Source organism: Dermacentor albipictus, chromosome 3 (genome assembly GCF_038994185.2).
Source record: "Dermacentor albipictus isolate Rhodes 1998 colony chromosome 3, USDA_Dalb.pri_finalv2, whole genome shotgun sequence".
Taxonomy (NCBI): domain Eukaryota; kingdom Metazoa; phylum Arthropoda; class Arachnida; order Ixodida; family Ixodidae; genus Dermacentor; species Dermacentor albipictus.
In genome coordinates, this window is record NC_091823.1 from 161263239 (window position 1) to 161288326 (window position 25088).

The 25088-nt window shown below is 44.7% G+C and overlaps 1 protein-coding gene across 2 annotated transcripts; it reads right to left on the reverse strand.

Moving 5' to 3' along the window:
• Positions 1-173: 173 nt before the first annotated feature.
• On the reverse strand, positions 174-23219 carry Hmgcl (hydroxymethylglutaryl-CoA lyase). 2 transcript variants are annotated; one of them, XM_065436204.2, is made up of 9 exons: positions 23004-23219; positions 20192-20263; positions 17464-17571; positions 16123-16218; positions 13443-13501; positions 12742-12831; positions 6561-6735; positions 5959-6162; positions 174-1316 (listed from the first exon to the last, which is right to left on the reverse strand). In XM_065436204.2, exons 1-9 carry the CDS (start codon positions 23082-23084, stop codon positions 1215-1217), a joined length of 987 nt encoding a protein of 328 aa, XP_065292276.1. In that variant the 5' UTR covers positions 23085-23219; the 3' UTR covers positions 174-1214. The 2 variants fall into 2 exon arrangements, with proteins under 2 accessions (XP_065292276.1, XP_065292277.1); XM_065436205.2 differs by lacking the exon at positions 23004-23219 and adding an exon at positions 21647-21943.
• Positions 23220-25088: the final 1869 nt, after the last annotated feature.

Sequence of the window (25088 nt, forward strand, 5' to 3'; positions counted from 1 at the left end):
ATGGACAAGAAGTTGTAAAAAGTTCAATACTGTTAGATCGAAGTATCACGCAGCTTGAGACTCTTGTATCTAATTTCCCTAAGATATGTAATCAGAACACTGACGAAAAGCCTCACTGTACTTGTTGACTACTGCGGGCTGTGTTGGCCAGTAACTAGACCAAGACAACAGACTTTGTAGCAACAAATTTTATTTTTCAACAACTGCATTTTGAAGCTTATATAATAAAGCTCTATACAGAAGGTAAAGGCAGCTTGATTGTCAAAGCATGGACGCTGTCCTTGAATGTGTATGCTCACAAAAAAATGCAAGAAAAAAAAAACATCCTGAAACATTTCTTAAGAAATAGTAAAGGATATCCCTGCTGGGAATGTGTGTTTTCTTATGCCACTATCACAGTGCACAATCTGAGAAACTTTTGGCCTTCAACTGGAAAATGGCAAACTTTCACAACACGAAGCTAGACACAGGCAATTCCTGTTACATTTGCACTGACACCAACAAAGAAAACCACAGAATGCATGTGTCTAGTTAACAAAGGCAATTCTTTACAGCACATATATAAAATAATCCATCAGGCTGTACTGAAAGAAACGAGTTGCATCAAATAAACTTTAATGAATTATTTCCAGTGCGATGTTCATGCGTACAACATTCTGGTAACAGACTTCATTGTGTTTGCTATGTATCAACGTAAAATCTATAAGCTAACACATCTCACTAGCACCAAACTCGAGTTAATTTAATTTCATAAGTTACAAAGAAATAGTAATGATCAGAGGTCTTCAACTATCCTGGTGACCGTGTTGACCCAGACCACTCAAGCTGCTTTGAATATGCAAAACAGCACAGTAACACAGATGTGTCAAAAGAAATGGCACAAGTGAAGTATACGATGAAACTGTACATATAATTAACCTAAGCGATAAGGTACTGCGTGAAAATAAATACGCGCAAAGCATCTGCGGTGACTACATGAACTGCTCAATAATGAGGTTCTTAAATACAAGGCCATCAGAAAAAAAAGTATTGCTGAGGTCGGTACGAAAACAATGACTATAGTGGTGAGCCACCTTCCAAGCCGAGTAAGCAATGTGCCGACAGGAGCCAGGGAGGAGCCAACGTGACCAACATTGGGCAGTGACGATGACGATGAGAGTGATGGGGCTTTGGCTTCCGGAATGAAGCGGTGAAGACTGGCTACACGTGTGACTCTAAAGCCTGCTGAGGGCTCGCGACACCTTGGAATTGTTTGGCCTGTTGAGTGCCTTGCAGATGAAGTCGCCCACGCCGATCACCTTCTGAAGGTCAACACCCTGCAAAAGAACGCACAGAAGGGAACAGGGTTATTACGCTGCTTTATGCGAGCCGGTTGGTACATATTTGAATGTGAGGGACAATGCAGGTATGCATGACAAGGAAAGACGACAAACGAAATCTTGTCAATAGTGATGCAAAACTATCGGTAAATTGAATATCGACAGCTTTTTAGGACTACAGTCAACAATCTACTTTCCAGACACCCAGATTATTCGGACACGCCCGATAATTCAGACGCCTTCACGGCACCGCCAAGTACCCCACAGAGTTAATGCATAAGAACATCAGAAATTTTGGACGAAGAAACCCTTCGCTGTATGATTTTGCTGATTTCTTGCACTGACCACAGGTTCGAAATGGCATGCAGATCTGCTAGCAGCCATAGCCTCTGCCGCGGCAATGATAGGCCTAGCTTCTTCAACATTTGCTACCAAGCTTGTTCTGCCTGGTGCCTTGTTCCTCGCTGAAAGCATTCACTGCTGTCAGCAATGGCATCGACTACACCTTTGTAATCCTCTTTGGTGGCTTCGAAGCTCCAAAAATGTAAGAAACATTGTACTTTGCCATTTCCTAAAAGTCAGCTTCGCCACAATGCAGCTTCTTTACGCAGTGAGGCTTAAGAGATGTATTGCGGTGATACATATTGATAAAGGGAAGGGGCAATTGTCACGAGACAAAGTATGTGTTCCTTAATTATACACACGCTGCCTCCTGTCACAGTATGGGTACCGATATGCCAAATACAGTAAAACCTAGTTGATTCGAAGACATCGGGACAGCAAAAAATCTTCGAATTAAGCGGGCTTTTGAATTAACCGAACACACAAAGAAATGCAACCCAGCCAAAAAATTTCGTTGCAGGAATGCATTACTTTTATTCAGCTATCTTTGGATTACTTAAAGTAATCAGAGATGCTGGTTTGCCACGTCCTGTAGTTCAAGGCTCCAAGGGTCATGTTTTCTAGTTGGCCAACTACATGCAGCATTTGAGAATTTGCACGGTGGCAGTCAACAAAACTGCGGATAACGTTCAGCCATTCGATAACTTCCCCGAGAGCAGGTGCTCGGGAGGGCTCATCAGCGTCGTCGTTGCTGTCATCGCACATGGTCGCATCAGCAGTAGCTTCACTCTCCAAGTCTGAGTAGCACGTTTGTTTATCATTTTCAAAGTTCAGATACTCGGCGAAGCCGGCTGCACTGCCTGTGGCCGCGAACTTGCGATCAAGCTGCCAAACGTAATCTTCAAATATTGCGCCTGTGACCCAGGCTTTCTTGTTGTGCCGGTAGACAAGCTCATCCCTTGGCGACAGCCGTGCATTTTTAAAGCAGCGAGGCTTCCAACTCTTTCCAACTACGAGTAGCAGCAGCTTGACCGCACATGTTCGCACCGAACAGAATGGTAATTCTTTCCTTGCCCTGCTTTCAACCCTTGACTGCGGTGTCCTTCGCTGCGAACATTTTTGTGAGCACCATCTTGTAAAAAAGAGCTGCCTCGTCAAGGTTGTACACATCGTCTGCACCGTGCTCGCTAAGCAACGGAGCCAACATGTGTTTCTTCCAGTGATCGCCGACACTCGCGTTTGCACTGCCGCTCCCGCCACAGACGGCTATGAAGGTCATATTATTACGCTCTTTAAAATGGCTGAAGCATCCACTGCTACACTTGAACTCTTCGTGCCCAAGTTGTACAGCCAAATCGTCTGTCTTCTCCCCCAGTATTGTTCCATTGATTGGAAGGTGGGCGCGTTTGCTTTCTGCAGCCAGCGAAGTAAAGCTGATTCCATATCTTGGTACGTGGGAGCCTGTACTCGCGACTGCTTCGAAGAATGTGTCTTGCTATAAGCCTCCAATACCGTTGACTTGTTCAATATTGCGGACAATGTCGAAAGCGGCACACGGCCTTTCAGCCAACTCAGTCTTGGAACACGTGTTCTTACCCACTTCTTGGATCAAGCAGAGCTTTTCCTACAGCATTAAAGTCTTATACGTTGGCATCTTTGCTCAGTGGCACTTCTGCACAGTTCAGAAAAAAAAAAAAGAAAGAACACCACGCTAGCTACAACACCCCTAACCACCGCACACAAAGAAACGGCGCAGACCGGCGTTGTGCGCACACACGTCGCCGCAGGTGCGGAGAGAGAATGGGTGAACGGCAACTAACGGCTGCGGCACAGAACACGTGCTGATGCTGCGACTGCTGCGACTATGAGGAGCGTGCCGAGTGGGGGACGAGAGCATGTCACGAAAACCGGTATGCCCGCTGCGTTGCAGTGAAGCATGTCTTCTCCTCTGCAGGCGCGCGTTTCGGCGGGGCGTACCGCAGTCTGATTTTTTTGGTAGCAGTACTACTGGTCGGGCACTTCGCCTATAAATAATCGCAATTGCTATGTGGCATCGCCTTGTGGCTCTGAATGGCAGTCGCTTCGTCGGGTTTGCCGTGAAATGGGCATTGGGAATTGCCGCATAGCAACCCAAATCTTCAATTTAAGTGGGACGGCCTAGGCCGCCAGTTCGAATTGTCCGATCAAATTTACATTGGAAAATACGGGACTGCAGAAAACCTTCGAATTAACCGAGTTCAAATTAACGAGGTTTTACTATAGGTGTACTGGCAGGCCTTCAGAACTACAGTCGCCGACCGTTTATTCGGACCTCACGGGGACTGCGGAAATATCCGAATAAACAGGTGTCCGAAAAAGCAGATTAAGAAAAAAAAAAATGAAATCCTTTATTTCCACGCACTTATTCAGGCTCGGCAGTAGGCTTGAAGAAATCGTGAATGCGCCATTGGACGCTGTTCCATTTACGCGCAATCAGATATGCCTGAATCTCGGAGAGGGTCGTACGGTCACTACAGGCGGCTGAAAGCACAGTCACTGCTTGCACACGCTCCGCATGCGACGGCAGCGTAGCACATGGTGCGTCATCTTCCGACTCAAGAGTCATCGTCCGGCGGTGCAGCAGAAACCTGACGAATGATCTCGCCGTCGAGTTCTGCGCATGTCAGTACAGCAGCGTGAGCACCTGTCAAACTGTCAAATGAGACGGTGTCCGGAACCACTGCACAGGTCTCGGCAGAACATTTTCGGCGTCAGTAACGTGCACATCGGAAGGCGACAAATCCTAGCCTCCGGCACCCGCTTGTCGACATTTCCCAGCGCAGTGTGCGCGGGCACTGTCGGCGCCATTAGAGACTTGACGCGATGTTTCCGTATGCCGCATTGGATCACTGAAACCTCGACACAGCACACAAAGCAAACACCATCGTGCCGACACCTGTCACACAAACGAAAAACATGGCCTGCTCGCAGCATCATGCGTGAAGAAACAAATCAGCTGCTGGATTGTCTTGACATGGCTTACTGAGCTGAAACCGGAACTGCTGCAGAGCCACTCTATCGAACAAGGCAGAAACGATGGTGATGAGTGGGGATTTCCAGTAGCGCCACTTCGTGGGGCCGTAAGGAAGCTCCGTTCAAAACAAAAAATGGCGTTCAGCAAATCAAACCATGCACCGGTCAGAGTCAGTGCATGGTGCTCTCGACCGAGTTGGCTCAAGAAGTGTCCGAAAAATCAGACGAGAGGTTGCAAGGTGTCCGAACTTTCGGCAGTTGTTATACATTATGGTCTATGGGGAGAATGGCGGTGCCGCGAAGCTGACCGAATAATCGGGCATGTCCGAATTTTCGGAGTCCGGAAAATCGGTCGGCGACTGTATTTCATACGTGCCTGTGGTGATCTGAGCCCTTGGGGGCAGTAAAAGGTATACATTCATTTTTTGGGCGTGCCCTTAGGGAGTCTGGAAAATTAGATGTTGATTGTATTGATAGAGTAAAAAAAGACTCAATATTTAATGATTTCTCACAATCAGTAACACCCACTTCATGCATTTGGAAACAGAGATACATCGCCGAGTTTACATTGCAGTATTCATGTGTGGCAAGTCACACAGTTTTACGCTCTCGATAGTTCACTGTAGATAGTGCACTCCGTAGTATGTACTATTGATATCGATAGTGTGCTATTGATGGTACTATGAACTATTTGTCAATTTCATTATATCCAGGTTTAACTGTATTTCTACTAGTTCGTTCACTTTTTATTTACTAGTAGATTTAATAATTTTACACTGCTATATCAATGAATGAATTTGTACCAATCTTCTTGTCAACCGAGCAACCCGCTGCAGTTGACTTTGGGACTCTTGCCTGTACACTATTAACAACCAACGATGGGTCTTGAATTAACAATAAACTGAAACTGAAAACTCTCGAAATTCAATATACCGTATTTGCTCGCAAAATATTCACTTTTTCTTACTGAAATTTGATGCATTGATTAAGGAATGCATTTTTCAAAGAGAGTGTTCGGAGTCCTAAAGTAACTGTAACTTGAGGTTCCTGCACCAGCCACTATAAGCCAAAACAAAAAATTACTTCCGGACAGTGTTAGAATCTGACAAACAATGCCAAATGAACCGGTGATGAAGTTTGCCACTCTTTCTGCATCTTGTTTAATTTGACCTGCCGGACAATCACATCAATTTCACAGGTTGTGTCAGGATCAAATTGATGGAAGTGGAGTGTGATTTTCACTTGTAAGAAAGCTGCAGCCTCGATGGGACGGGCATTCACTCACCGTGGGTATGCCCATGCCGTGCAGCATGTACAGGACATCCTCGGTGGCAACGTTTCCAGTCGCGCCACGTGCGTAGGGGCAGCCACCGAGGCCGGCCACAGAGCTGTCCACCACGGCCACGCCCATGGCCAAGGCAGTCAGGATGTTGGCCAGTGCCTGGCCGTAAGTGTCGTGACAGTGGACGGCCAGAGCGCTTGCTGGGACCTGCAGATGCCAACAGATACGAGGCATTTAAGAAGGGCCACTGCATCATCCCAGTGCTGTCGCAACTAGCGGCTAGAAAAACTAGTGATTTTGCGCGTAGGTCTGACTCCTGCATTTTGAAAAATTAGCATTCCAAACTACAGAGGTTGACACATGCAGCTGGCTCTGTACACTGCTGCAATTGAATTAAACTGAAATTAGCTTCGGCTTAAAGCCAACTCTGGAGTCAGTTTGCAGTCAGTTTGGTAGCCAAAGATTGTACGGGTGCTACCTTGCCGATGTGATCTCATGTTTAGAAGGTCTGTTGTGACTTGGAAATGTGCGAGGTGCGTTTAGCAATGAAAAAGCCTCTGCAGGCTTAACCCACGGTAAAAGCTTACGAAAACGGCCGAGCTTACCTCCTTGAGCACTGCCTGCAACATTGGCCGCATGGTTCCCGGCGTGCCGACGCCGATGGTGTCCCCCAAGGAGATCTCGTAGCAGCCTGCCCGGTACAGCATGCCGGCCACCTTGGCCACCACGTCAGGTGATGTGGCGCCCTCGTACGGGCAGCCCACCACACACGACACATATCTGGAAAAAGAGGCACAAGATCAGTTGTGGTGAGTACGGTGCATACAGTGCACTTCATGTATGTATAAAAAGAATAAGCCAGCATGCTTTAGCATGAAGTTGCAGGGAAGTACTCAGGTGGAAATTTAGACTAGTTAGCGCATAAAACCAGGGAAAAACACTGAAGAGACATACACAACGCTGTGTATGTCTTGCCTGTGTTCATCCCTTGTTTTTAGGCAATCAGGTAAGTACAGCCAATGGCAACTGTGCTAAATCGAAGCTGGTAATCACAGCGAAGCTGTTAAGGAGAGTTACGCAGTTGCCTCCGCGCAGCGGTGAAAGCCAGTGCGCTTCGTATTGGCCAGCAATGTAACCTGTGTCAGATTCCCGAATTTTGCTTTGAAATGCAATTATCTATGGCTACAAAATAAATGTTACCTTGGGTGTAACACTCACTCGAGAAGAGAATTTTTTTGCTGGGATCTTACGGACCAGTAATCCACAATTTCTCTTCGTCACATGAGTTTTAACGAGGCTCCACTTTGAAGGTCATCTAGGAATCGGTACGGCTGTGGTTGTGGAAATTGAGAGCGTGCTCAGCCACACAACCAGTGTGGCAGCCCCAAACTGGCTGTATGTTCGTCGGTGATGAATCATCACTAAGGACAGCCAGGAGTAAGACCCATAATACTTAAAGATCACTTGAACAGCTTCACTAAGCTTGATGTATTCGTTGCTCAGATTGGCATATTACCGTATTTACTCGCATAATGATCGCACCCCTAAATTTTGTCGTCAAAATTCGATTTTTTTTATTTCCCGCGTAATGATCGCGCCCCGAACTTGTCGCAGCGATATGTCGTGTGCTAAGTCTAGCGAATAACGATTGCGCTTACCACCTGTCGAATGCTACGCGAACGACTCTTTAAGACAAGCCAAGCGGCCTGCATGCACTAAACATTCTTAAGTAGATGCCTCATTTCATTACTTTCATCACTTTCCGCACTTCTATGACAAAATGAGGTACAACCAAACTTGCCTTTATTGTGGGTTGGCTTTATAATGGCTGATGTCAACAAAAACAATAAAGGCCCATTTCGATTCTTTTCATCTGCTTTTGCACTCGTGAGCACGCAACAAATCGCGGGCGGCAATGACATTAGCCACGTTTACTCTGATACGTTAAAAGTGTACCCTATTCATACGCCGACGCTTGTAACACAGCTAAGATATTCGCCCACCCTTAGCGGAAACGTGCCGTATTAGCATAGTAGTGAAGACAGATGCCGCAGTTTCCGCAGCATGCCCGTCATGTGTTTATATGTCACTGGCTGCTAAGCGCGCCCACCTGTTTCTGTCCCCTCAAAATGGACATGGCTACGTTATTGCCGCAAACTTGCCGATATTAACGATATTATTCATCACTGATACGGAAGAAAGTGTTTCAATGCACGTAATGTACTCACGAGAAGAAAAAAACATCGCGTTCGGCACGTTCGGCTTGCTCCGCCAGCCGCCATTTTTGTTTTGGTGTCCCGCACCCGCAATCTCACATCTCGCAGCAAACGCGGAACGAAAAAAAAAAAATTTTTTTTCGCGGGAAATTTAACCCGCATAATGATCGCACCCCTGAATTTGCGTCAATTTTTCTGACAAAAAAAGTGCGATCATTATGCAAGTAAATACGGTATATACTGCTTTCTGCATATGTTGGTGTTTGTGCATGTGACAGGCATTTTGAGACAGTTCCATGAAGCACCGTTGCAGAATGCAGTATTCTCTGAGCTGCTCTAGTATTTTTTTTCGTGCTCACATCTGTTTAATTTACACATTATTTTGTTTCCTTTTACTTTGTTTGTATGTGTAATAAACGAGCCTATTGTTTATTGCAAACCTTGTTTATTTGCTTGTTGTGTATTCATGCATTATTTAGTCTTTTTTTTTTGCTGGCGTGATTAAAGCCCCTCTTCACTCTAATGCAATGTATGCTCTGAGGGTGCAATAAATAAATGAACAAACATTTAAGTAAATAAAAGGCCTCTGGTTAACTTCTGGCACTGGATGAATGAATTGTGATCATCTGTTGCTCCTACAACAACAGCTGTTGAATATACAGCAGACCTTTTGCTGTTGCAAGTTGGTGACATATTCTAGTTTAAGGAACAAGGCATGAAAAACAAGAACAAGATCCCATGCAATAACAGGGATGAGCTCTATGACACCCGTGTGAGCTTTCACCCTTACCCTGTGGGGCTTACTTTTTCGAACTACAGACAATGTCCGATTTTCAGACTCTCTAGGGGCCCACGAAAACATCTGCAAAATCGGGCAATCTGAAAAAGCGCATACCTTTTACTGCCCCAAGGGATCAAATTGCCACAGGCAATTACGAAATAGGTCTACAGGCTTGCCAGTACACCTATTAGGCGTATCGGTGCTCCTACTGTAATGGGAGACAACGGGTGTGCGCGTGTATAATTTAGGGAAACATATTGTGCCCCGTGACAATTACCCCTTCCCACTTTTGGTATGCTTTCCGTAATGAGGCGAAGCTGACTTTCGAGAATCAGCATTATGCAATGCGCCATGCTTTACGAGCTTCGAAGCCACTGGCGAGGATTACAAAGGCGGAGTCAACGCTATTGCTAACAGCAGCGAATTGTTTCAATGAAAAACACCGCACTGAACAGCAACAAGCTTGCTGGTGAACATCAAAGTAGCTAGGCCTTGCGTTGCCACAGCGGTGGCTATGACTGCCAGAGGATCTGCGTGCGAGAGCACCTGTTCGAGGTGGTGAGATAATCAAAATGGCAGCGATGGTGGCTTCAATTAATGCTGCATTGAACCTGCGGTCATGGCACAGATTCTGGAAAATCGGACGGCGAAGGTTTTTTGTGAGTGAAATTTCAGACATTTGTACACGTTGACATGGCGGTGGAGAGAAAGTGTCCAAAATATCGGGTGTCCAGGAAATCGGTTGTTGACTGTACATAGTTCATACTATACGGTCTGTTTTAAAGCACACTGTGCGTGAATGCTGCCTTGAGCAGCAGCTATGCTGTGCATAAGAAAATAACTTCACACTGATTTGGTGTCCAACCCTGAACTTTATATTCCTAGGTAGCTGCTCAACTGAGTATGGCACAATAGTCCGTGTGCGTGCTCGCAGCGACGCCTGTCAGTCTGAGTGACCTCACACTACAAGAAGCATGTACAGTCGAATCCACTTATAACCATACCAGTTTTAACAATGTATCGGTTATAACAATGAGAAGCTGGGGCAGCATCAAGTTTTGTATGTTTTCCATGGTGAAATAACCCGCTTACTACAACGTCCTGATGCCGCGTTATCGGTTAAAGTGATAAAGTCTGGCTGCTGGGTGTCTGAGCCGAAAGGTAGTGAAATACGATATCCTTGAAGAGAAAAAAAGAAAGAGAAACTTGAGCCACTGCATGATGGGTCGCTGCTTCAACGGCGGTTGTGCGCTCATTTTCCAGCCATCTCCACACACCTCTCACCCGTCGTTCTTCCACCCCTCCGAACACGAATGGGCTGCACCCATATCTCTAGCCGCCACACCCTCCGAAACACGAATGGACCGTGCCAACTGCGCTGCTCGCAGATTGCTCGCTGGCTCCTCATTCATCGCATTTCTGCAAACAGCTTAATCACTTGCATTTGTCTTTGTTGGTTAGTTGAAATCGTTCCTGGCCGCGCGGTTTTTCAGCCTCGTTTGAACAACGATTGGTTTGACTTGCCGCCGAAACAGAAGATGGCTAATGCGCCCGCTGATCATCAACAATGCATGATGTTGCCAGTGAAAAGAAAGCCTAAGTGCTTCTAACCGATGAGGCGATCGTCGCGAACGTGCTTTTATCTGATAGCGATGGCAACGACAGCAGCGATGACGTGGTAGGGCAGGCTACCTCAATGTTGTCCTCACAGGAGGCCCAGCAGATTATTCAGTCCCCCCTCCAGGGCGTCGCTTTTGCAAGGAACCTTCTGCTACACTACGTGGAGCACCTGGATGCCTTGGAGAAGGATGTCGGCAAGCTTAGTGTAAACCATACAAGGCTGATGGACATAGGGTTTTCTCGTGCAAGCCAGTGAGATGTGGGGACATGCTTGTGGCGATCTCGCCTCAGGGTTTCTTTTGGATTTCTCAAGCTGACAGGCTGCCGCGGCAGACTTCTTGCAATTCTTAAAAGGCCCTTTTTGGGCCATCAAAGCAATACCTCAGCAGTGCTCGCATATCGCTTGCTACCCATCACCCCTCTTTGTAGTTAAAGCAGTGCCATTCTTTAACACTGACAGCCGTGGCTGTCAGTTCCTGGGTGCTCCGATCGTGCTATACACGATCGGAGCACCCAGGAAGCAGTTAAACAAGTGAACACAATCAGCAGCCGGATGGAGGAGGGTGGTGGGGAGGGGCACTGGCCTCCCCGCCATTATAGTTTTCTCACATCAGCTCTGCCATCCCCCTATTTTGATTTTTCCATGCAACCTAGTTATAACAATTATCGGTTATAACAATGTAATTTTCATGCCACTTGAATCTTGTTATAAGTGGGTTCAACTGTAGATGCGGCCAATTCTGATGCTGCTCAGTCTGCGATTCTGGGTACTGCTATGAACCATGAAAGTACTAGTACTAACATGGCATGCGAAGAGTGCCGAATGAGTGGATTATAAAATGCTCTGCATTAAGCTTAGCACTTATGAAGGTACTGCCAGGCCTTGTGTTCCAGAACACATTCATGCCAGCCCTTCCATCACTCCCAACGTGTGCGAGGTTCACCCAACGCCCTCCATGAGTGCCCAGTTTTGCAGCTGTAGCTCAGTGGCTAAAGACCACAGTGGAGTGGCTGAAAGCAGTGACTCGCTTACGCGGCATGCCACAGCTGGCTAGAAGCAAGTGGCCTGCTGAGCAGAATGTATTGCTCTTCTGTTTTGAACAAACCTCGTTACAAGGGCTTGCATGCGATCAGGAAGGAGCAAACAAATATTCCAAGTGTTCTAGGCTCAGCATAAATGAGCAGAAGGGCTACTGCCATATTTCCTCTGCAAAAAGGTCAGGTACCTTTCAGCAGGTCTGAAAACTAATATAGACAACGATAAGAAGTAACTGGGCAAGTTTGTGCAGCTTCACAATACAATAGGTTTATGATGGACACTGGCGAACACAACGGTGACAACTCAAGCCACGCCATTATTACGAATGAGGTGAAGACGAGGAGCACAATGTGAGTTGGTATGCATTTAAGACGCACCCTACAGAGGCAGGTTGTTTGGACGCACTGTAGTTGAAATTGAATTTCAGTGTGGCCCATGCTACTGAAACCAGCTTTGTTCAGTGTCTGTGCACGCTTGAAAACTGCAGAGCTAAAGGCAAAACTTGTCATTGTGTAAATAAGGGATGAAGTTAGCACAAGCAGTTACTACGAGCGACTGCGACCTATTTGCATCCAGCACAGAACCGTCGAGTATGTGGCAACCAACTGTTCTTCAAAGACAAAAATTATTTCCAAGGAAAAAAGGAAATGAAAAATCTAATTGTGAAATCGTAGATGCATTTCATATTGGAAGACTTGGGGACACGTGCAGCAGCCAGCCGTCATTCTAACAGACAAAAAATTTGTGTACTTGCGAAGCGAGTGTAGCGTGAAAGTTTCACAATCATAATGTTGATCTTATTTTCTATGTTTGCAATTGACCAGGTGGTGTATGTAGGAGAGGCTACCAGCATACATATACTTTGTGTTTCATTTCAATAAATTCAGTTGCGAGTCTGCACTTGTCCTTGGCGAATTTTCTTATGCTTGTCCCATGTTGAACTGCGCAGTTCAAGAATGCAATTGTACCAACTTGCACAGCTGTTCATACCATTTATCACTGTCTCTGCCTGTGCACCATTCATATTTGTGGCTGCAACAATCATTTGGCAGTACATACTGAACAGACTTAATCATGTCAGATTTCTCCCAGGAATACAACTGCAAAAGTAGGTAAGAACGAAAGCTCACCCTCTGACTTTAATGTCGTTTGCTTTCGCGGCCTCAATGACATCATAGAACTTCTTGATGCTCTCTTCAATGCTGCAGTTGATGTTCTTCCTACAAGTCAATAAAGAAAAAGAGAAAACATTAGAGGGAAGTGTTTTGAAACTGTAAGCTACACAATTCTCCAATAGACAGGTTTCATAAAATTCAATTTAGGCAGCTCTTCAGGAACTTGTCCACTTCTAACAACACTGAACATGACTGATCACTGCTTCACGGTAGAGCAAGAAACTGCAATCACTCCCGTCTTGAGTGAGCTGACCTTATGCCTGGTCATTTCCCAATAAACACACACCACGTGATTCTCAGCAGTCCTTATCCTAAAGCTAGCTTTACAATCACAAAAACGCTGCAGTCTTTGCCATTGCAACAGTAGGTTCATTCTATTTGTACAGAGAGTGCTTGCAAGTCCAATACACTTGTTGGCTATTACACACGCTGCAAAAAGCACTGTGCGATTCAACGTGCTCAGTTTAAAATAAGGATAAGAAATACTGCGTAATATCAGTTTCAAGATGCTTAACAATTTATATATTTTTTTAGCTAGCTTACAATCATTCAGTCTCATTAACTGTATTACTAGTATCACTAGCATTCAGATAATGTGCGCAGGCTTAGAGAGTCACTCAGTTGGTGAAGGCAAGCACCAGGCATAAGTCACTCACTGTGTGAACGTTTCAGATGCAGCTCCGAACACGGCGATTTCCTTGGCCCCGGCAGCAAGCTGAAGATGAGAATGAAAGGATGAGAACATTGCATATAGGTAATGCTGTAGCATTCAGTAATGGGTACCACGATATATAACTTTATCAAAGATGAAGCTATACCTTAAAATACTTGTTTTTCGTATAGAAAGGCAGTACAAAAGATGTTCCTTATAAAGCTTGCTTCAAACTTCTAGCGATTCACTTCAATTTCCCCACAGACTTCAGACAATAAATATAACACAACTTTAGCAGGTTTTATGGCAACGTTAATTTGGCTCTGACTTATTATTACATCCCTCAAAGTTATATCTCAAGTGTCCATATTTTGCACTAACTATACCATTCATGTCAGTTCTAAACAGGCCTGCGGCTTATAAGAACTTCTCAGTGGGCAATACAGCCAACTGCTACTTATACTCCTAGGGACTACAAATGGATGATTTATCAAGTTTTAAACGTCTCCAGCTGAACAAATACACACAACAAAACATAATTCCGGCCTACTATATCAACAAATATATTAACAAGACTATTTATTACAAAGCAAGCAAATCACTGTGCGGTCCCACGAAAGACAATAGAGGCACACTCGTGAACCTACAACATTTGACGATGATTTAAATTAACTGTTTGTATGAACCTTCTTTGAGTCTTTGTATGACCGGGGTTGTTGGAGAAGTATGGGAGAGGCCTTTGCCCTGCAATGGGCGTAACCAGGCTGATGATGATGATGAGCCTCCTGCCCTATTATAGCTACAATTGTTTTTCTAAGTTGTTTATTCGTGCTACAATGTACTTTAAACAATGTATTTCAATTTAATCAGAGTCAAATTAATAGAAATCCCGCTGCATTAAGAACAAATTTTATTATTCAAGATATCCTGAAGGCTTTCTAGAGGGAGATGGCTGCAACAACAATAACTTAATGGTTGCAAAAGCTTTAGAAAAACTGCAATGCCATTTCTAATATGTGTGCTCTTATATGCACAAAGGCATAGGACTAAGTTGAAACAGTGCGACTAGAACGAGGATGCACAGATAAACAAATGCCAAGGAACAGGCATGCAGTATTCATTTCTTTGTGTGTGCTTGCTTAGTTGTGCTGTTTCAACTTAGTTAGCCCTCACTAAAATGTTACTAATGCTCCAAACTTTTTAGTTAACTTCTCGTTCCACTGAAAACTGTATGAGCTGCGAAGACACACAATGATAAGCGCTTACTGACCAAGGCTACACAGAACCAATCCTTAAAACGGGAAGCTACTGCTGTTATTGTTCCTATCAAACATATGAGATTAGATTCTGGGGCTCTACGTGTGAAAACCACAATATGACTACCGTATTTACTCGATTCTAACACGCTCTCAATTGTAACGTGCACCCGTTTCCCATGACCAAAAAGGCGAAAAAAAAACCGCCCTCAATTGTAACGTGCACCTAGTATTTGCCATGACCCAAAGAAAGAAAAGTCCTTCACAGTACCGTCCACTTCATTATTTCATACAAAAATACAACTTTCTCTCATTTGGAAAAAACAAAGATTTCCTCCCAATGCAATAAAATTTCGACAAATAAAAAAAGGCACAGTTTCGTCCGAAAGGCGAAGCATCGATTGCGATAGCAAATTATTAGACACCTGTGTGAAAAGTGAGGATGGTAGTTTTATTGGCCGTATGAACCTTTAAACATTCGCTTATTAACTTAGTTAACAATCAAGGTGTTACCTGCACAGAAGCAAACATGAACACGTCTCACTCAATGACCGTGGAAACTTTTTATCGAAATGCTGGAGTGGAGAAAGTGCGGTAGCAGGAGCGACTGAATTGATCTTTGTGCAACCTCTCACTTCAAGCTGAACTAAGCGATCATAACACAGTGCAGTGCACCTGGATATGTCGACTGTCTCTATCACAGATTGTTTTCAATATACGGGTTGTGCGGTCATGCCTACGCAGCAGCCGCTGGAGTAGAACGCCTCTCCTGTTTGCGCCAGTCCAACACGCAAGTTTCAGGAACTCCAAACGCCCATGATGCGGCCTGATTTACGCCCAAACTCCGCACGCGTGATCACTTTCCTTTTAATTGTGGCATCGTGATGAACACTTGGCGTGTCTTCGCAGTCGGCACTTCCATGCTGATAGGGCAAACACAAAAAACAGGAAGATGGATGGTGGACTAACCTAAGCACATGTACTATACAGCACATAGAGGAAGCTACGGCAGCTAAGCTTGAAGCGCGTATGAGGTGGCCATACTGAAATGCCTATGGTGATATGGTAACACAGATTTAGGGTCGTACTCAATTCTAATGCGCACGCAATTTTCGGACCCATCTTATAGAGAAAAAAAATGCGTGTTAGATTTGAGTAAATACGGTATGAGGCACGCAGTAATGGGCACTGCGGATTAATTCTGACCACATGGCATTCTTTAACATGCATCTTAGTGGTTTTGCATTTCGCCCCGACCAAAATGTGGCGCCACGGCCGGTAACCAAACCCACGACCTCGAACTCGGCAGTGCAACACCAGAAGCTACTGGACTACTGCCAACGGGTGTTCACTTCATTATGGCCTTTATGTTTAAAACAAAAAGAGTGCAAACAATTTCAGTGTGATGTAACAAACATAAGCACCCACCGCTTCTTTGAAGCCCTTCATGTTGGGAACAAGAACCGGATAGCTGACACCCTTGTGCTTCTCAATGCCCCTCAGCACCTCCGAGTGGTCTGCCATCTGGAACAGAGCAAGTGCGGCCATTCATTGCGTTTAATACTCTCTTGGCAATAGCACTGTGAACAGGGAATCGGCAAGCAATTTACGCAACAAGGACAACACAAACATTATGGGCCTCACCAGAGAAAAATGCTCAATTGAAATGATTGTGGAATAACGGCGCAGTACAACTATGTCACGATTTTTAAACATGAAGAACATGCACCCTGAATTATAAGTGAAGCCTCAGTAAACGGAGACGAGACCAGACTAAAGTTGGTCGAGCGCAGGAAAACACGAGGGCGCATTGGGTGCACAGGAACCTGTGTGCTCAACTGCCTTTAGTCAAGATGTCCCAACAAGTTCACATCTCGCCACCTTTGGCAGAATCAGACACTGAGACCCTGCGGGGAAACCAACCAAAACAGACCATCCGTAAAGAAAGTGGTAAGAATAAGCAGCGAACTATCCAACAGGCAGGCTCGATTTTTGTCAATAAAAATAAGCGATAAAGTCAGTCAAAATGTTCCATTCAAAGGAATATCGCCATCTACCTAACAGTAGCGCAAAGCTACGAAGGCCAAAATTTTCTTCCAAGTGCAAAGCTTTTTATTTTAGAAATCCAGATTGTGTTTGCTTTGCACATTTGTGCTACTACCAGGTCAGTGATAAATTTTCCTTTTAGTAAAGTTTTTCCACTTCAAAGTGTTGCTACAGAACCTATTTCCCTTTTTGAGTGTTCTTGTGCTTTCAGATGTCGATTAATTTGGTCTCACTCTGTGATCTGCTAACTTCCTGGTTAGTTTAGATATGGAGCAATGGCTCTGGATAGGTGTTGGACTTGGGTACAATCCCTGGGGATCCACTAAAATTTTTTTAATCTCTGAAGTTTCCTACAAAAACTTGCATGTTTACCTCTTTTTTCTTTCAGTAGCATTATGCAACCTACAGGTGGATAACTATTTCCAGTTTCATATGGAACATCGTTTCCCAAGTGAACTTACAAAGTAACTGATTTTTTATAATCACTGTTTCACCACTCTTTTGGGGGAAATAGCAAACAAAGGGCAAAACATACATAAAAGTTCAAGGCCATTAAATTCTTAATAAAGTATCAAAGTGAGCTCACGAGGCACACACATTTTAACACACATTCATGACATGGGCCTTTCGTATATGACCTTGAAGTGGAAAAAGAGTGAAAAAGAGAAAAACCAAAGATGACATTGTCCGAGCACACTCAAGGGCGACGCTATCTTTGCTCACCTGAGGGACCCACTTAGGTGAAACGAAGCTAGTCGCTTCCACAACAGGGAGACCCGAACTCGCCAGCCTGTTGATAAGTTCAATCTTCGTATTCGTTGGCACTATCTCCTGCAGCGTGAAAGCAGCGTAAAGGCATAAGGAATGATGAAAAGGCAGAAGAGGAGAGGAAGTGCAAAACTACAGCACTCGTAAAAAGCACGTCGTCACGCCTCGAGCAATACGACCGCCCATTCTGGACAACTTACACCGCACAGTGCAATCTGCCCAGCTGAGCAATGGTGATCACTCTCTCAAATTGCCATTACAAAGAAATGTTTTGCAGAAAAATGAATGCCCAGCGTAAAGGAAAAAAAGCTGCCAGTAAAGCTCATTTTTAAATTGGCTCCTGTGTACAGACGTCCCCTATGCCGATGGGACGGAACAACCAGTCTTTGGTCCCATCATACCCCCCCAGCCTTCACATTAGGTAAACACTGCTAATCCCAAAGCATAAAGCTGCCAAATCACCAGGATAGAAACAAAGTTTGTCACATGGTGTCACATGGGCAGTCAAAGTACCCACACTGAAAAGTAGTTGTGACAGACATTTTCAATTGTGAAGATTTATTTACGGGGTTCAACCAGGCCCCGAACTCTCAAGTTCAACAAATGGCCACAGAGGGCGAAAAAATAGACTGCACGGCGATGCTAAAGAACAGGCGTAGTACACTGATTAAAAAAGTTCCCTGGTGAGTGCGATATCTCCTGCTAGAAGCGCGCGCCGTAGTAAGTGCAATTTTAGCCTACAAACTTTCTTCCATGCTAGCCCAAAGTTAGGATCTGAAATCACTTGCTGCATGCTCAACTAACCAAAATGAAAGATATCACTTTCTGCGCACACTGATTGGCTGATCCAGAAGACAGGATGCCCACCACTTCTGTGGCGAACATCGCACTGAATGCCAAATCACAGAAAAATGAAAATTTTCCCCAAACATCACCAGTCAAGAATACAGTCCCAATAAGAGTCGACAAAGCAGGGTTGAATGGCTCAAAGGAGCAAGGAGAATTTGCATCCGCAGTAATTAGCAAAACCTTTCACCTGAAGTCATGTAGGCCATAAAAAGGCAAGTCATGATCGTTCACACTGACTGCCACATTGATGGCAAGCATGCCAGTAAATTATAAGCCTTAGCACAATGAAAAAAAAAAGTGCACATCAAGTGAGAAAGTAATTACAAATTAAAGCAATTACTGTATTTCAGTGCACATTCACACAGCAATAAATGTCTCATTACTGTCAAGCCAACATTAACCCAGGCCCCTATTGGTACTTGGCCTTCTAAATTTTTCAGGCGTTAGTGGCATGCAATATGCAAGAAAATATACTAATAGCCTCCCTTCGTATTTATTGTGCTATCTAACTTAGTCATTGTTCTCTACTCTGGAGTAAACTTGAACCATGTGTGAACAGAGAACAGCAGTGAGGGTAGCGACTCAGTGTTTTGCCAAAGTGTGACCCATGAATGCAAGTTCCGACCTGTGAACACACTACAGCCACGAACTAATGAGGTCCATTAGTGCAGAACATCATGGTTAGTGTGTTTTGCACGGTAAAATACTCAAATGAATTAGCATAGTAAATGAAATTCTGATCCTTGCACGTGTGCTGTTAACTGTGCTGGGTTGTTTAGATGGCTTCTTGAACAAGTTGTACACAATGTTTTTTTTTTTCTTTTCTCTTTTCTGAGAGTGTGCGGTGGTGGGGAGGAGGCTGAGTATGCGTGCACAAATGCAGTATATATGAATACAGGTGAACAAGCAAGGAAGGTTCCGAGGGTGCAATGTAAACTACCACAAGTAGGACACGAAACAAATATAGGAAGCTGCGGCACACGAGTAACTGCCATTGTCTTCCTGCCCTTGGCATACATTGTGCCTACTGTGCCAAGGCCTGGTAATGAAAGAGGATGTGTCAATGTGACCACAGAATATGGGACACTTGCGTGACAACAGCCATGGTGGTGTTTGTACTGAATGCCTCATCATTTCCATGGGACGCATACACATTAGATACATACAAGTGTACTAAATACACAACTGCCAAAGAAATATTCAGCACCTGCAATGCAACAAGTGGCATCCAAGTTGCGATAATGACTCGTGTCTCAACTATCCATTTGCTTACTGTTGCCATTCACTTGCCTGTTGGGACCTTTAACTCTATTTCATTTCAGCCACAGAAGTGGTGCAATTGTAGAAGTCTTATGTTTCACAGTGCAGTTGTATTTTAGTGCGCGATGCTCTCACGGAATAACTACTTTGTATGTTACAGCTATGACTTGTGGACTTGAGACTTCGTCAAATTACGCATTATTTGTGAATCTTTGCATTTCTACTATGCGATGTACTATGTTTTGGTCACAGGCGCATGTGGTGTGGCCCGGCTGCTGCTCGCAGAAATGGGTAACTTTTCTTGTTTGCTGGTATGTAGGTTCCTAGGTGCGACACTTTTTACGTACACATTACATACGTCCTATTTTGCACCATGAAAGCATCAGATTTAATGTTACACCGAATTACATTATGTATAACTACATGTTTCTTTCAGACATGAGTCACTAATTTTTGGCCACGAATGGAAGCAGTGAGAGGAGTCTAGCCTTCGTAAGGTTGCCCAATAAGATGATGATGAAACAAGCAGCGGCACCTAAACATGAGAGAACAAAAGGAATGAGACTACACGTACCTTCTCATTCTGAAGGCCATCCCTGGCGCCCACTTCAACCACTTTAACATAGTCTGGGAAGCTTCCAATGTTCTGCAAATATACAAACAGTAATGGGACACACGGTCACAAATTCACATTTGGCATTGATGCAGCATAAGTACCACGTTCTCCACTGGACTGCAGAGTAAAATGTATTCTACACTGCCTCTGTCACAACACTTGAGGCACTTGCAGACAGAGTGTCTAAAGTGTCTACAGAGCCACTGACAGACAGAGTGTCTAAAGAGCCACTGCAGTAGTACAGCTTACGCCACTGACATTCATCGGCACAGCATTGCTGCAGCAATTACAACTTCCATACGAGCCCTTACTTCAAGCACACTCCCACCCAGAAAACCACAGCACCTCAGAAACACAACTATGATAACTCGCAGCAGTACAACATGCACACTGGGGCCACGCCCCCCCCACATGAGGCAGCGATTAGCATTTTTTAAAAGGCATATCAAGCAAAGTAAGATAACACTTTTTGACCATGAGTCCAGGAGTTTCTATCAATTTCATATTTACCTTACTGACACGCAGATTTCCCTGATGCCTAAAGATGTGAAAGTGTATGCCTTAATACAACTGAATCCTAAGCTCACGGACGAAGGCCCTTCTATAGGATGCAAGAGAAAATTTCTAGCACACTGAATTCTCCTGCATGTTGCGTAATGATCAACAAGCAAGACTGCTAGTCTCAGTAAAAGCAAGTTATGTCACAAATTTAATGTTGTGCGATCAAGTGCGAATATCTCTGTACTCTTCCAAGCTGAAAATTAGGCTTGCCTTCCACTTTTTTAAGATATCAATAACGTTTCCAAAGCACTACACAATGAAGCATGTAGCACATAGCAACAACTGAGCTGCAAAAGAATGGTGCACCTACAATGTGAAGTGCAAAAATAGGCAAGCTGACATTGCTTAAAAATGTCGTGTGGCAGAAGAACAGCTGCACTTGGACGAGTCAGTTCGCAACAGCTGCACATATCACATGACCCACAGCTGCATGTGCCAAAGCGGCCGGATGCTTGCTTATAAATGGCTAATCTATACTGTTATAAAATTCGATGCAAGCATCGATATATGTGTGGGCTTGACACTTCAATTCTGTCAATTCTGCCTGGATTGACACTATTACCAGGACATGCAGCAGTACAAACATTCCAATCTGCACACAAAACATGTATTGCTAGAATTCCTTTCAGTTCAGTGTAATAACTGTAATTTAGAAGCTAGTGAAGGTTTTTCTTTCTTAATTAATCCAAGACTTCACCAGAAAAGGAAGCACAAGAAATTGTAGTATTATTGGCTCAGGTTTCCAAGTTACCTCCTTCTGAACAAACGCCGATGAACAACTTTCAAATGCACTACAGATTCAATTCCGGGCGACAATTAACTTTAAACTGAATCAGTGACACCAACACTAACCTTTGGATGTGTGAACTCCGCTACAACCATGTTATATCCAAGGGTGCGCTTCTCCGCTCAACAATCCGTGCCGACGGAACGAAGAATCAAGGTGAGAGTGATCGCGACGCAACCGTTTTGCTGTCTGATCGGAAGGGGTGGGGGAGCTTCTCCTCGCGGAAATAGTTCAATCGTGTTCTGAGAGGTCACAGAAACCGCGCTGAACTCAAATACCCCACACCCTCTCCCTCGCTGTGACGCGTGCTGACGTCAGTCGTAAAGCCCAGTCGTCAAGCCAATCGCTGGGGTGATTAAGTCACGTGCCCAACGGGCGCTCGTCCAACGCCTCCTTTATTATATTAAATAAAGGAGGCGTTGGCTCGTCGCGCGACTTTTCCCTTTGCGGCTCCCGGCAAGCAAAGAACAAAAATGTGCGTTTTTTTTTTCCCCCTTCTTCGGTTTTGATGGAATTCAGTATGTGCTGGGAGAACTGGTTTAAGCAACCGGAGGAGCACCTGCGTACGGATGTCGGCAGACCACTGTGTGCCCGTGACTTTGTAGTTTAAGCAGCGATCGATATTACAGAAGCAGCGGTACCATCCTGCCAACTGAATTAATGCAGGCAAAAACAAAGTAGGATTGTCGGCAAAGAAATGTACGAACACGCGCTTCGTACATGGTAAATTTCCGCGAGTGATTAAGCGAATGCCTAATTAGCGTCAGAGAAAATAACCGTAATTACAAACTGCTTACAGATACTCCGCAAGAGTTTCAACAGTCGGGCAAAAGACCTTAGGCGGCTGGTGTATGATCAATATACCCCGCTATGCTCAGAAAATCGAAGTTCCGTGAAACGCTCTCTCGAGATCCATGTTCACCTAGCAGCTCCAGTGTCGCATATCTACTAAAGCAGCGAATTACGGACTAAAAGTTTAAAATGCGGATTTAAGCACCAAAGACCTGTTCTGAAACCTGCACACGAGCAGCCTACAGCACACAACGCAAAGCACGAAACAGCTGGTAGCATCGCGTGTTGACCGGCGCCGATCGGCTCATGTTTCACTGCGAGTCAAGGTCAGTCACTTGGGCCAATTTTTGCTTGTAACGTTTTCCAAGTCTATCCGGCTGCTGCTAAGAAAGGTAATAACACAGCAGACAGGCACTAGAACTTGAAAAAGATATAGTAAGCAATAATTGAATGTGCTGTTTTAAACCCGCTTTCTCCTGTCTGGTCGTCGGAAGCCGGCAAACGAGATTATGGTAAAGTGACAAAATAACAGCAATCTAAACAAAAATAAACGCTGAAGTAGCGCTGCGTAAGGTACGCGGCATGGCTGGCGAAAAATAAAGAAAGAAAATCGAGTGGCTCGATCTTCACCTTGGCTGTGACGTACGTCCGACACATGCGGCGAGCCAGGCCGACGCCTAGGTTCAAGAATCCGCCACATGACACAAACATGGTGCTACTATGTGTTAACGTTATTTCTACACTATGACAGACGAATCACGCTTTGAAGTGTTTACGTGCCAACGCGCCGGTATCGCACGGATCAACCACAATTTTAGACCCGACTGCACATACTGCACCAACTGAGCACCAGTTGGATAACGGCTACACTAGCGACACCATAGTAACTATGAGCGACACGCTGTGCTTTGCGCAATACGCGGTCTCTGAAGTGGTTGCGCGATTCCTGCAAAATGTTTTTGTAATCCATGTAAAAATACAAATAATTTACAGGAGCTTTAGCGTCACTTCATTTGCAAACCAGTACCGCATTTTTAATCCATTTCAAATCGATTGTCAACCCATTTACTTAGAAACCGAAACCAAAACTTTGGTTGACCATTGGCGTTGTAGCCCTAGGATCGCCTGTGCCGCCGTAATTTTGAAGCAAAAACAATAAAGACAAGTTTAGACCGCAATGTAAAAAATGTGCACAAAGCACGCTCTTCGACATTTTCGATTACGCAATCACAAAAGTCGCAGTCGCCATACGTACAAAGTGATAAAAAAAGAAAAAAAAAAGCAAGTCGGGACTGCTAATTAGAGCAAACCACTTACGATGGTAAATTGATTGGTAGCGTCACGTGCTCCTCTCCATGCCACTGACGTGCACAGTAGTGAGTTGTGGATGGAGACAGTGATTGTGCTTGAAACGTGCACACTGCATTCCTCGAGAAGCTGTCTCCAGGCGAAAAATGAGAGTTAAAAGGGATCGGCACACCCAAAACAAATATGTGCATGTCACTAAAATGAACTTATATATGGTGGCATTTGTGTGCACAGCTATATTTTGATTACATGGCAAGTGGTCCCATGACCACTGCACTGGGCTGATTGGTATCCGTACGTCTGCAGTGTTGTCGTGTTGTCCACTTCTCTACTCTTGTGTCCTGTCTGCACGCCTCACCTCTTTTTTGCATAATGTACGTCAGTGCTTCGTTGGACCACGTACACGGCCACCCTCCAATTTGTGTGATGTAACCCCAGGCCTGCTTTACAACTGAAACTATCGAGCACTTGACACATGTTCTGGACTGGTCGCATTCAGAAACATTTTTACAATGCGCCCAGCACAAGATTGAGGAAGCAAAGCTTGAGCCCACCGCTGAAGATGATGATGTATACTTCCCGGCCTGCCTCCCATGTTGTCACCGAATGTCTTGTGATGAGGATTCTGCAAGTCTTGCTGCTTGCTTTCTCCTCACACAAAATCCCGGTAGAGGTTAGGGATTCCCATGTAACAATATATACTTTCATCTGCTGTCTTCTCAAGTCGGCAAGTAGTGAATAAAGCAAGACAGGGTGTTTGGTTCGAATTAGGGATTTTGACCACTACCGCAACCCTGGCTTCTCCACAAACAAAAATGCTTCGTAGGTAAAGGACGATACCCTCTGTGTGGAAAATTTTCTGGCAATAAATGGAGCGATTCATTACTGTCCTCAAAGCACATCTTTGCTGCTCAAGCTTAGGACAGCAAACCGTTCATAGAATTGGTATTAAATGAGAGAAACAGAATAAGAGAAACTTGAATAATAAGAGTTGTAGAACTTTCTTGCTTAAATTTTAGCATCAGCCATCGCAAGTTAAGTTGTGGGGTTCAACTTAACTTGCGGGGTTCAACGCGGTGAGCGGTCTGAACACCACACTACAGAGTGGAAGAGCATAATACAAGGTTTGGCCACAACTCCCGTGCTTGCTATCTTTGATGCTCAAAAGGAAACCAAGATTTCCTGCAATGCTTCACGGGACAGTGTAGGAGCAGCTCTTCTGCAACGTCACAGCGATGAATGGCGACTCGTAGCATACGCATCACGCATTCTAACACAGGCAGAACAGACATACGCTCAGATTGAAAAGGAGGCCCTTAGCATTTGCTTCGGATGCGAAAAATTTCATCAATTCGTCTAAAGCGAAAGCTACTCATAGAAAGTGACCACAAGCCACTCTTGTCGATA

What these genes read in the sequence shown, in the direction of transcription:
- Hmgcl (XM_065436204.2), bottom strand. Translation starts at nt 23,084, where the DNA reads ATGTTTGTGTCATGTGGCGGATTCTTGAACCTAGGCGTCGGCCTGGCT. An exon ending in TGAAGGGCTTCAAAGAAGCG is followed by an intron (nt 13,502 to 16,122) that starts GTGGGTGCTTAT and finishes TCTCATCTTCAG; the next exon opens with CTTGCTGCCGGGGCCAAGGA. An exon ending in AACGACATTAAAGTCAGAGG is followed by an intron (nt 6,736 to 12,741) that starts GTGAGCTTTCGT and finishes CTCTTTTTCCAG; the next exon opens with ATATGTGTCGTGTGTGGTGG.